The sequence below is a fragment of the Pygocentrus nattereri genome, chromosome 28, assembly GCF_015220715.1.
Source record: "Pygocentrus nattereri isolate fPygNat1 chromosome 28, fPygNat1.pri, whole genome shotgun sequence".
In the NCBI taxonomy this organism is placed as follows: domain Eukaryota; kingdom Metazoa; phylum Chordata; class Actinopteri; order Characiformes; family Serrasalmidae; genus Pygocentrus; species Pygocentrus nattereri.
Window position 1 is genome coordinate 13,805,838 of NC_051238.1, and position 13,284 is coordinate 13,819,121.

Sequence of the window (13,284 nt, forward strand, 5' to 3'; positions counted from 1 at the left end):
ACACACACACACACACACACACACACACACACACCACACACACAGTATGAAACTGACAAACTTCTCTCATTGATGGAGATCATCGCTACTGGCTTCCCCAAAAGATTCGTCCAGTAAACAGCAAACACAAACGCACATCCCGAACAGCTAAGTACAGCTTTCATAACCGTCAGACCGGCGAAGAACCTCAAAAACCTCCCACTGCTTACCAAATATACCTTCATAATAACACGCCCAAAGCAGCACCCAAAACCGTTTTTTGCCCCGGCACTTCCTGAGGCTGCTGACTGGATTAACGAGGCATTGTCTGGCAGTCAAGGGGATCTGACTGAGCCTCAGCAGCCTGAGGAAGCCAGACGCTCAACGTGCTAAAAGTTCAGTGAATCGTTGCTCCTGCATCTGGAAAAGTGCAGAAAAATAAAATGAGATTCATGCTTTTAGCATATTCCAAATGAGGTGAAATATTCCACCTTAAAAAAGCAGAGAGAGAGAAATTGAATGAGCAAACAAAGTGATTGGTATTTTGGAGCAGATCCTAGTTCACTTCAGCAGAGAGTATTAATTGGCTATTCGCTCTAATTAAGATGAAAGTCTTCAAAGCAAGCAATACTATTTTTCCCTTTTCTACAGCCTCTGGCACTCACAGGTGCACTCGTTTTTTATAATAAGGACAACCGTGAACAGAGGACAAGCAATGAACAATCAATCTGCTGGCAGTAAAGGCATGAAAAGCAAAACATTGTGCAGCAGTTAGTGGCTGTTTCATGCAAGCTGGATCTACTCTACATCATTTAAACCACAGAAGTCTAGAGGAGCTAATGCCGTTTTGCTCTACCGGAATCGATTTATGACTGCATAACTGTACATAAGACTGCACAACAGTCAATTAAGTTATTCATTTTCAGTCTTTGGTACCTAAGCAAACTGATTAAAAACACTTGAAAATCTCAAAGGCAAGTGTGTTTTTGCTTGTAAAATCACCATATCATTAGGATGAATTGATGATTTTTAACATCAGTAACAATCACAAATAAACAGGATTTCCTATTTTGAAAAAAGTGTTGAAACTTGCGAGCCAGAACAAAGTTTGATCAGGTTGGTTCCTCGTGGTGGCTCTCTTGTTAAATTCCATCAGCAGCTCTCCTAAACAAATTTAATGAAGTTGGGCTGCTATAAGGAGAGGTTTGGAAATATTAATACTTATTGTATTATTCAGAGCAAATACATGTTTACTGCTAAGACAAAATAAAAAAGCTAAACAGCTTTTTAAAGTAAAGAAACAACAGAACACAGAAAATTACACAGAAGCCTTAACTAAAATAAATAAATACATAAATAAATAAATAAATAATAAATACATAAAAATGTTCAGTATTTAGCATGTCCACACTTTGGCCCAATCCCGTTTCTTATTTTTGCCGCTAGCCTTTGCTTTCGAGTGTCACCTTGGGGTAGTGGTTGAACTCTTTCCCTGTGAAACTGGACAACCCTTAAATTACCCTCAGGCTGCTAGCAGTGTTCTGTAGGCAACCCTGTCAGTCTGTAGTGATAGCAGAGGAGGGTAAAGTTCAGCAACTACACTGCTGGGTCAATTTAGGGCATCATGTGCATTCGAAGAGGGGGCCATGCAACAGTTATTTATTATCACCCACCCCCAATTCTTTGGTTACATGTAGCTGACATCATCTATTCATCAGCTTCTCTTTCAAAGTTTCCCGTTGCACCTCAAATTGCGCAGCAGTTGTGACCCCAGAGTTCCAGAATGTAACTGCTCCACCATTTAAGGTGGAACAGGAAATTTAGCTAGCTAGCTACCAAGACACCAGCATGCTACTAGTGATATTTTATGCTTGTTATGAAGAAAATGACCATAATGCATTGAAACAACAAGCTGTTACCAAAAAACTGAAAAAAAGCCCTTGTAGCCCTAACACTTCACCCTACACCTCTATCAACAGCAGTCGGGAAAACCCTACCCCTAGACATGAACGTATAAAGCGGAGGGGTAATGGCTTAGTGGTGGGAGCAAGAGGGCAAACGGTATTGGGCATTTGATTATATCATTGCTTCCTTTCCTTTTCAAGACATTTGCTGGGATATTTTACCACAGCTCCAAAGTTCAGTCTTAAAAATTGGATGCATTTTTTTTCTTCTCACAATCCAAGAAATCCCTTTCAAAAAGGCTGAGGTCTGGACTCTGAGGTGGCCGGTCTATTCTTGTCTGTCTCCTTTTCTCCGTAACAGACTCATAGCATCGAGTTGTGGTCTCATAGTGGAAGGATGGGCATTAACACCTGTAGATTTTTCTTAGATCTGAAGTAGGAGTGGAGCTTGATTTTGTCCTCTCTCTCTAAGATTAAAGCTTTAAGTACCGTTTATCTGATGCTGACAGTTTTGCTGGTCAACCAGGTCTTGCATATTTGTCCCATTTTCTCTGTACATTTTAATATTTTTAAAATCTAGTTTTGGAAAGTGGAAACTGGAAACTGAAACGTAGCCAAGTGGATTATCTTAATATATCTATTCTCATCAGAAATATCTGCAAAAAAATTAATCACTTGTATTTCATGGCTGTTTTGACTGGAGATCAAATAAACAGAGGGTGGTCTCTGACTTTTGCACAGTACTCTAGATTATCGCCATTGATAACCTTAGGAGACGTTCTAAGGGTTAATAATAAAAAGAGCTGCATTTCTTTGCCGTCTCTCCTAGGAGCTTCAAACACACAACTCTCACCAGTTATTAGATCTGTTTGTGTGTGTGCGCGTGTGTTTGTGTGTGTGTATTAAGTGCAGAGACAATGCATCAGGAGTCGCACCCTCAAAAGGTCACTCTCCCACATGAGGGCCAATTAGAGGCTGAAGTCAACTGCAATCACGCCTGAATTATCACTTCAAAAAGGTGCCGGCGCACAAGTGACGTCAGACAAGAAAACAAAAGACAAGAACCAGCGAAGATTGATGATCTCTCTCTCTCTCTCAGGACAGACACACACACACACACACACACACACAGACACACTTTCCCATCAAGACTATGCAGAGATTGGACTCATTGTAAAGCTGGTAGAGTCATCCAGATTCACTTTCTATCTAAGGTTACATGGCACAGATGTAACAATACATCCTAAGCTATCATACTGTTTGTGAAAAAGCCCTTGATTCAAAATGCCTGCAGCACTGAGCTGTCTCTATTCAACAGTCTGGAGCAAATAAAGCACTCATAAAAAGCTCCATAAGCTGTGTAAAGGATCATAACAGTTGATCTAGCCATGATCGCTTGACTTGATTCATGATCCACTGACATGCACTTTTTCCACAGCAACTGTTGCTAGGTTGGACAAACCTTACAGAAATCCAATTTAATGAATTTAACAATTTTTTTGTAAAAATGGGAGAAAATGTTTATTTCGTATGTGTAAAAGATTATATTGTTTTTGTTTTGTTTTTTTCTCGGTTATGCTAGATAGTGCTAGCATGGTGGCCAGTTAATCTTGATTTCCAACCTGCCCAGTTTCCAGTAGCTACAATAATACAGTTGAGCTTTGGAAGCTCCAATCAAAAATCATTAGACTGAATGGAAGAGACATAGCATCCTTTCCTTTTTCCCTCAAAACCAAACACAGAGCGGAAATAAGGACACAGTGTCACTGATGCAAAGCACTGCTCTTATGCAACATCAAATTCCCAAAATTCGACATTTCAGCTTGCTAAACATGAGAAAGTGAGTTACAAGCCAGAAGACTTTTACAGGGGTGATAGTGGGAAAAATTCCTGAGCCTGAACTTTTTTTTCTCTGCTCGGGAGGTGAGCAGGGTGGGGGCGCTATGTATGCGACACACTTAACACATAACTTGTTGGCCCCTGGGCGCAGATATACGTCTATGTATAACCCTGATCTTCATTACTGTCAAAGAATTTTTGCTTTTGAATTAGTCCCTTCAATGATAGATTGTGTTGAATTTTGTTGAAATACATGAACAACATTCAGACATGAGATAAACAAACCCAATATAAGTCTATATTTCAGAAGCTTGTGCAGATTACCAGAACTCTTGGGACTAGCAGGCCTTTTCAGGAATCCATACCTTATTGCTTCTATAGCATAGGAGACTACAGATACTACAGCCATACCAAGAACAGTCAGCAGGTGGCAATAACAATACTCCAAAGTAAACTAGGAATTGATTAGTAGCCTAACCATTGACTAAATGACATGAACAAGGACACATTCATTTCTTTTAAAAATATAATAGCAAACTATGCACCATTATTTTAAATATTTTGAAACAGTTACAGTGCAACAAACTCATAAATAATACTACAGCCCTAAAATTACTATTCAGTTCCATTTTCCCCTTAATACAGGCTTAATATAGGCTTAATATAGTTGTGTTCCATGGCTGAGTTTATGCGTTTCGCGTTGACAGTGGAAAAAAATTCGCACGTGTATTTCCCGGGATTTCCTACTGAATCTATCAGTTTGTTTGGTCAAAGCAAGTCCCGCCCCCCCTGTTTCTGACTGGCTTAATGGCTAGTAGGCTCGGCCTTGGTGTTGGTTACAGTGAAACCTGCGCATGTCAGATCAAGAGAAGTGTCAGATCCTATGGTCAGATCACGAGGCCAGGGGTCGGCAACCCGCGGCTCTTTGATCCCTCTGATGCGGCTCAGCTTTTGAAAATAATTAATTTAATTAACGTATATTATTTTTGAGACTTAAAAAAAATGTTCAGGCGGAATATCACAAACGTCCGGTATTTAGTCTCGGTTCGCTTGACTGACATGTCGGCGTCGTCACCCCCCCCCACCCCCACCCCCCGTTCGCTAGAGTGAGATGACGTCGTCGTTTTAATATATTATGTGGCTCTCACTGAAATAAATTTCCAATTATTTTGCTTTTATGGCTCTGAGTGAAAAAGGCTGCAGACCCTGCACTAGGCGAACCTTTTTTTTTCTCGCAGACACGTCGGTACACCGGAATTCCGGTGTTCTGTGGAACTGTGCTACTCATCCAGCTGTCCTACTTCGATTTACTGCGCATGCGTACATCGCTTTCTAAGCTAATTTGTAGGAAGGCTCATCAATTCTTGCTACCTTGGTTAGAAAGTGTGTAATTAATGGTGAGTGTTTATTGCTTTTAATTAATTTAATACTTTACACTATTACTACTGTATATTTACTGTAAACGCAAAAGTAATTTGCATTTTAGACATTTGTTAAAGCCGCAGAAATGTTAGAAAAGTATGGCACAAGTTTTACTGTTGAAATCGTTAGGGTTAGCATGTACGGTGACACTGGTACTGATTTCATTACAGTCCATCGATATGTGCTACCCCTAATATAATACAGGTAGGAGGATCTGACACTATTTTTAGCCTATCGATATGTGCTACCCCTAATATCACAAAATAGTCGCGGTATTATTTTTTGACACGGTAGCACATATTGATAGATACGATCTATAAATATACGCTACGGTAGGACGTCTCGACAAAGTAGGACAAATCGATAGAACACCGGCATGGCACCTGAAAACTATCAGGCCTGAACTTTTATAAAGAGGTTTATAAGGACATTCTAAATACTTTTATAATACTGAATGTACTAATAACAGGAAAATCGACGCCACATTTTGGAGCACTCCTTATTCTCTCTGTACAAAAAACTGTAGAACTGAGAAACTACCAAAGCAAGCATTACCGCAAACGAGGAATTTAGTGAAGTGTTACACCATTACTATTTGGACATTTGAATCAAATATGCCAGAGTGCAAGATCGAAATCGTCAAAATCGGAACAATTTCCATTCCTTGCCTGCAGTCGTCATTCAGCCAGTTTATTTTTAATCTTTTCGCAATTGTGTGATGTAAAGAATGCAAGGCAGGTAGGCACATCTGCTGCATTTGAATGCTTTTGGTACGTCCTGCAAAAATGTCAGCTGTTTGAAAATATTTCAAAGTATGAGGAGAGAAAAAGATCAGACGAATTAAAAAAAAATGAACAATACCATTTAGTCCATTAACTAATTCAACTATTACAATCTCTCTCTTTCCAAAATGAAAAACTTTCCAGAAGAAATGAACTTTTAAAGGACGTCCCAGAACTTAAAAATGCCTACAAGCAACGTTTCCCACCTCCAGTCCTATATTCCTTTATCCTGTTTCAACACATCTCATTTATTTCAATGCTTCAAGGGCTTAAATTATCAATCCATATGACTCGACAAGTGGAGAAAACCCAAAAACATTTAGCGCAGTGGGTGTCCAGGACTGGAGGCTAACTGTGGTTTAGAGGACATAAAGGAGAGAGTCGGCTTCCAATGGAAAAATAAATAAATGATAGAAAAAAAGATTAAAAAATAAAACCTGCACATTTCCTCACTACATAATGATATGTTGAGCAGAGGTGGTTGCTTTTAGAAATGACTGATTTGTCTGATTTGCGTAGAAATCGAATTTGAAGGCTACCTGCTCCTTTTGCTCTCAATCGCTTTCTGAATAACACGCAGTGATGAATGTGCATGTGTAACGTATGCAGAGGCTCTAAACCTGCGATGGAGACTCAGAAGGTAATGGAATATTGATTGCACAAAGATTAGAAATGTCCAAACTGCTCTGGCAAAATCCTAAATTAATTTTCTGCCGTCACTGTTAACACTGGTTCTGCAATGCTGAGCTTAATTACTCGCTTTAAAAAAAGAAATATATATTTAAAAACGGATCACACGGCATCCGAAGTGGAAGCCATCAATAACACATTTAGGCATTTTGTCTGAGCAGTTTTTGTAGACTACACTGGCTCTGTCCTGCCTGCACTTGAGGCTTCCATCAATCACATCTATAACAAAGTTTGACTTAGTGAGTCTGAATAAAAGCAAGGCCGTGCGTAGTACGAGGAATACTCCAGCAGTTCTGCAGTAGGCTGTTTCATATCTTACATGAGCTTTGTGCTGTGAGAGTATCACAGCCGAGCTAACAGGTTTTACGCTGATCTGACAGTGCTTGTGCAGAACGTGAATGGACCTACGGGAAAGTGTAGAATCACCAATTAAAGCAGAAAATATCCCTTTTTGTCTCTCTCTCACACCCACACACACACACACACACACACACACACACAAACACACACACACGCCCACACATACATGCAGTACGGGAAACAGTTGCAGACTCAAATACATGATTTGCACTGGTATTCACACATACTCATGACTATACACTGTGATAGTAGGGGGTTAGAGAGAGAAATAGAGAGAGAGAAAGGAGGAGTCAGAGAGAGAAATGAGAAAAGAAAGAATGATAGTGAGAGAAAAAAAAGAGGAAAAAAGAGTTACAGTGATCACATGATGCTAACTGCTGTATGTGCATTCTGATTATTTGCCAGCTGCCATGTAGCCTCGTCGCTGAAGTAAACTTCAGACCCCATACACGTCTTGACTGATGGACTAGCACAATACACGAGCAAGATCATTTAAAGAACCTGTATTGCTAGTCTTAGCCTTACATGGAAGCGGAGCGTCTGATATCAACACAAAGCTGGTCATAACTTTTGAAATTTTCGAAAGTTCAGCCTGCTAAACATGAGTAAGTTACAAGCCAGGAGACTTTCATAAAGACGTTTATACGGACATTCCAAAGGTACCAATAACAGGAAAACAGTCACCACATTTTGGAGCACACTTCTCTCTGTATGAAAAACTGCAGAACTGAAAACCCACCAAAGCAGGTATCAAAGCAAGCTAGGATTTTGGTGAATTGTTACACCACTACTATTTGGACATTTAAATCAAATATGCAGGAGTGCAAGATTGAAATCGACCAAAATTGGAACAATTTCCGTTCCTTACCTGCAGTCGTCATTCAGCCAATTTATTACGCACTTCTGTGCAACGCTTTTTATCATTCAGCTGGGAAACAAAGATATCTTGTTTTTCTAGCTCTACTGCAGCCAGCAATAGCGTCCAACTGCCTGCACTCGGCATCATGATGAAAAATGAGCCTTTTACAGCAAGATGTACATCTATGGGATTTTCAGAATTGCCTTCATACACGCAGCAACCAAAACACAATTGGTCATAGGTCAAATGGCCTCTTCCTGAAAATGTAGGCAGTTCTTAGCCACATTATGCAGTGAAAAGCACCAGAATGTTTGAAGAAAAAGTCTGGCTGTAAGACTAAGCTTTGGCAAGGGCATAGACTAAAAGCCTACGGGATTTTTTTAAAGATAATTTGATTTGTTGATTTGTTTCCTGCGAGTGCTGTCACTGTAACATGGTCAATTAAATCATTACATTCTCTACCAAGCTCTGCCTTATTATCTTTGCACATCTGTCTGATTTGAACTGATTTGTTGTCTGCACCAGGCCTGCCTGCCTTGGCAGTATTATTTAGCCTCGGATGTTTCAGTGAAGGTTTGAAGGCTTTGCACATCTCAGCTATCCAATTATCTTCTTTGGGGTCGCTTGCTGTGGTAGTATGCTTTAGCCTAGGATGCATCAATTTAGGTTTTAAGGTTTGCTATGTTGTTTTTCCTAGTCTTTGCACATCTCAGTTGTCTGATTAGGGCTCAGTAATGTCATCTTCATTGGGCTCGCTTGCTATGGCAGTACGATTTAGCCTAGAATGATTTGGTTTAGGTTTTAAAGTTGGCTGTTTTTTCCTCATCTTTGTCCATTTCAGCTATCTGATTGGAACTCAGTTATGTTGTCTTCACTATGGAAAAAATTATGCCTGTCACAAGTGGATTCAAGCTGTATAGTAAAGGGTCTGCAGAGTTGGTAGGGTTTATGGGAACCTAGCATTTCATTGATGCACACAGTCCTGCTATTGTTTGATATCACCACAGATTGGAAGTGCTGGAATATGTAGGATGATGACTGCACTGCTGTCAGGAAAAGGCAAAAGCTTGAAGCTTGAATTTGGAAACTGGATCTACCAAGTTGGCCTACCCACTTCACATTTCACATTTCCAGCCAATAATGCACTTCTGCCTACACCACTGGTGTACAGCACACATTCACAAGAGTTCAGTGAAGGTAAACAGCTGTCGTGCACAGACACACAAACACACGCATGTGAGGGAGGAACGAGAGGTTTATCATGACAGCAATATCGATTCTCACTTTCATCCATCCGTCTATCCTTCCTCCTTCAGTCTCTCTCACTCTCTCTCCTTCTCTCCATCGTCAGCGTGTAAATAATTGCAACCGCATGAGCGCATCTGTCAAACATGGTTAGTGAGCTGGCCTGCTCGTTCCAGAGTGCGCACACACACACACACACACACACACACACACACACACACACAAATCCACAGACACAGACACACCGAGTAGTCAGAGGATGGGCCCAGCTCCCCTCGACTCACCCCCCCAAACCTTAGCACAATAGAATGTGGCTCTATAATTATTCTTTATGATAGTTTTCTTTCAACAAGGCCCAGCGCACAGTGAGTAATGATCTCGCTCCATTGTATTCAAAATAAAACATACAGTCTGTGTCCCACGTGGGTGTGTTAATGACAGCAATATAACAGACAGAGAAAGGCCAGGACACTGAGAGACCAACACACACATACATACACACACACACACAGATACACACATGCACATACTATTCCCTACGGTAACTATAACTCAACAATAGCCCCTCCCAGCAATGATGGTCTGTTTGATTTAGCCTACATTAGATGTGCCTGGGGAATTCATATGTGGATGCCGTTTAGCTAAGAAGACAGTTGATTTAGGTAGAAAGCCATACACACAATTAAGCAATTAAGGTATTAAGATTTCACCAATTTGTTTTTGCTTCTCATGATCCAAGAACATTTTCAATGATGCTGAGGTCTGGACTCTGGGCTGGTCAGTCCATTGCTCTGAGAACACCAGCAGCTTCTTTATTTGATTTGCAAAGTTCTTTCTTTACTCAGTTTTTTGACAGCTACACATTCTTTCAGATTTCAGACTCTCAGCGTATCCTTCTCACAGTGGAAAGATAAACACAAACACTTTTGGATTATTTTCAGATCTGTAGTAAGAGTGGAGCTTGATTTTCTCCTCTCTCTCAAAGATGAAAGCTTTAAGCATTGTTTATCTGATGCTGACACTTTTGGTGGTCTACTAATTCTTGCACGGCTGTTAGGAGTCCCACTTTTGCCTTTTACCCCAGTTTTGCCTGTTGCCCTTTGCATTGTATGTAAATTTCATGATGAATGTCCCAAAATGACCTGGTAGGGAGAAATCTGGTTCCATTGACTTACATTAAAAGAAAAGTATGTTTTATCCTTCTCCTGCAAAGTTACCATTTTGGAGATCTGAGGTTTTGTTCTGACAACAGCGATATTTAGGAAGAGAAAAGTGGGTGCTGTATTACCATGTTGAGCCTGTCATTATTGAGCATCTGCAGCAAATTTGCCTCGAAGACCTCCATGGAAGGGGCGAGGGACACACACACCCTGTCCAACACACATGGGAATTCCGGCAGCAGTCGAGGCCTCCGCAGCGCGTCTGCAGGAACACATGAAAAGGAAGAGTATGAAATGTTACAGTTTCCTTTACTGCCGTCCCGCTCAGCCAGCTCCATCTTATGTGCACTTTCTTTAATGTGCAGCAGTTATTCATTTTTTACGCCACTTAAACAAAGGATTTGATTAGTGGGTAAAAATTCTATTAACTGGCACTTGAGAGTGCCAAAGCTCTAGACACTAATGGCAGTTAAATCAGACATGAAAATGAACAGGAGGCTCTTTTAATCAAGACGGATGCTGCTGTCCGGCTTGAGGTAAGAGAGATAGCAGATCCGATCTGGTGCCACTGTAAAGCAGAGGAGCACTGTTTAGCCTGTCCTGAAATATCATTGTGTAGTGACCTTGAAAATACCATAATAACATGATTCTTTGAGGCCAATAAATTAACCCTAACGAAGTTCAGAGTTACTACTGTTGTTTTTGTTACATATTTGATTCACAGTATATAATTACTTAAATATAATTAAATAATTACATTTGCTTGAAAAAGCCAACTTACTGTTCTTCATAATTTTCTATTAATTATACAGTTGTATAATGATGACATTTATATTTGATCTATTTTCTCAACCAACAGGTTTCACGTGAGCACCTTTTCAGCTTGTTTCAAAGTCCTGTTTCTTTCTATGGTGACTTGTCTTATCAACTGTATTGCTCCAGTTAGTGTTCTACCTGTAAAAATAATAGAAATATGTGTGACTGAAGGGGAATTCCAATGATTTTTAATATTTTCTGCATAATTCAATCACTGAGATGTAAACAAAGTCTGATGTGAAATTGCCAAATGTACAGAAACGTAGCAGCTCAGATTTCACAAATATAGTCATATTTTTTTTTTATACAAAATGACCTAGACATATTTATGTGTAATGTAGAGAATTATGAAGTTTTGATAAATTGTTGTGAAAAACACAACAATATAATTTTCACTGAGAACTATCCCTGCAAGTACCACTGTACCATGTATGCATTCTTAAAAATAGCATAAATCAATGTCTTAGCAATTAAACAAAACCTAAATAACCACATATATTATTCTACATCATCATTTTCAGTGAGGAAGCTTCTGGAGGCTTAAAGCACTTTGGACACCTGGTTTCATATCATCACTGCTGTGCATGTTTCTAGTGAAAGGTGCATTCCACATTAAACCACTCCAAATGACTTTGTTCACATTTTAATGATTTAATTATACACACAATTTGACAATTCAGTGAAATGTGGTTATAGTTTCCAGACTATATTATATAAAGTAACATGAAAAGTGGTACGATTTTGCTATTTTTTTCTTGTTTGTTTGTTTGTTTTTCATTAAACCAAACTGTGCAACAACAACTTTACACCAAATTGAAATCATAGTAAATAGATTCTACTTGCAAACACAACTTTGGACCTGAAAATGTACAATTAACACTTTAATGAGAAATATAATACAATATAATAAGAAACTGCACAATGCTTTATTGCTGGCAATACAATTGACCTTTAAAGCTGGCTTTACAGGGTCAAACCTTCATGCAACTTCAGCTGCTGGAAAACTACATGAAACGTATAAAATACCTATAACATAAGGCGTACTGCAGGACACGCAACTCAGCTGCAAGTAAAAACCCCAATAAGACCACAAGAATCAGCTTCAGAGTGAGATTGATACAATGCATCAAAAAATACAAGCTGCTAATCTGGCCAACTAGTGCAGTAACTGAATGTCCTGCATTTCAACTTTAATTGCTTTTGAATTGGAAATGATATTGCAGGCAACTTACAACATGCAACTAGATGCATGTAGGTTTCATCATGTAAAGCCAGCCTAAGAGTTCTCAGGATTAACTACTCTGGTCTCTGGGAAACACCTGGTCTGTGTAAACTTTATGAACTGGTTGAACTTATGCTTTTGAACTAACGCAGTGTTATTGTTTTGAGTCCACACTGCATGGCTATCATCATTTGCCTGCTGCGTTGAGCACACCCTAACAACACTAGCTTACAGCGGTGCCAGAAACAGAAGCCAAAGTGTTCTCTTTATGAGAACTCATCCTTGATGTTTAATTCAGGCCTCTCTCTGAAAACCCAGAGAGAGACTCTCCCTAGTGACTGCGCGAAAACATTCAACTACACACAGGTGAAGGGAAACATCTTTCATAATTAATACATACAAAAATATGTCTGTTCTACAGAGCTCAAAGCATAGCCAGACACAGTTTCTACACAACATGTGCTATATAATGTATAACACATGCTATAATGTCCTACCTTTACGCTATATGCTATGAGTTACGTAACATGTAACTCATTTACAATTTACACATGAGGCAATGCTTTATCTTAAACACTGCCTTGTGTTTAACCACTGTATACATCTGGATACATATAACCGCTTTTCAATACACACGGATGTAATGTGTTTATGCCTGGCTGCATATGAGACAAATCTATAAATGTACATTTCTATGTAGAGTAAGGTTCTAAAGCACAAACCACAAACACAAGTCATTCATATCTCAGGAGAATTCTGGGGAAATTATATATAAGGCAATCCACTTGCATTAGGGATGGAAAAGTCAAAGAAAAATAAGTGAAAAACCACTACTTTCAAAAATGTATTAAAATATACAAAAAAAACCATGAAACTTCCTCCAAACCTGTCACCAACAAATAAACAGTACTTAAAGCTTTCATCTTCAAGAAAGAGGAGAAAATCAAGCTCCAATCTTGCTTAAGATCTGATAAAATCCACAGGGGTTTCTGTCCATCGTTCCACT

General features: G+C 39.4%; 1 protein-coding gene across 1 annotated transcript in view; it reads right to left on the reverse strand.

Annotated features, from left to right (window-relative positions):
* The window catches only part of nphp4 (nephronophthisis 4), a 280,801-nt gene that overhangs the window by 206,523 nt on the left and 60,994 nt on the right, over nucleotides 1-13,284 (reverse strand). Inside the window, exon 6 of the mRNA XM_017693446.2 lies at nucleotides 10,369-10,502. Within this exon, the coding sequence (XP_017548935.2) occupies nucleotides 10,369-10,502 (134 nt within the window). The remainder of the gene's footprint in view (nucleotides 1-10,368; nucleotides 10,503-13,284) is intronic.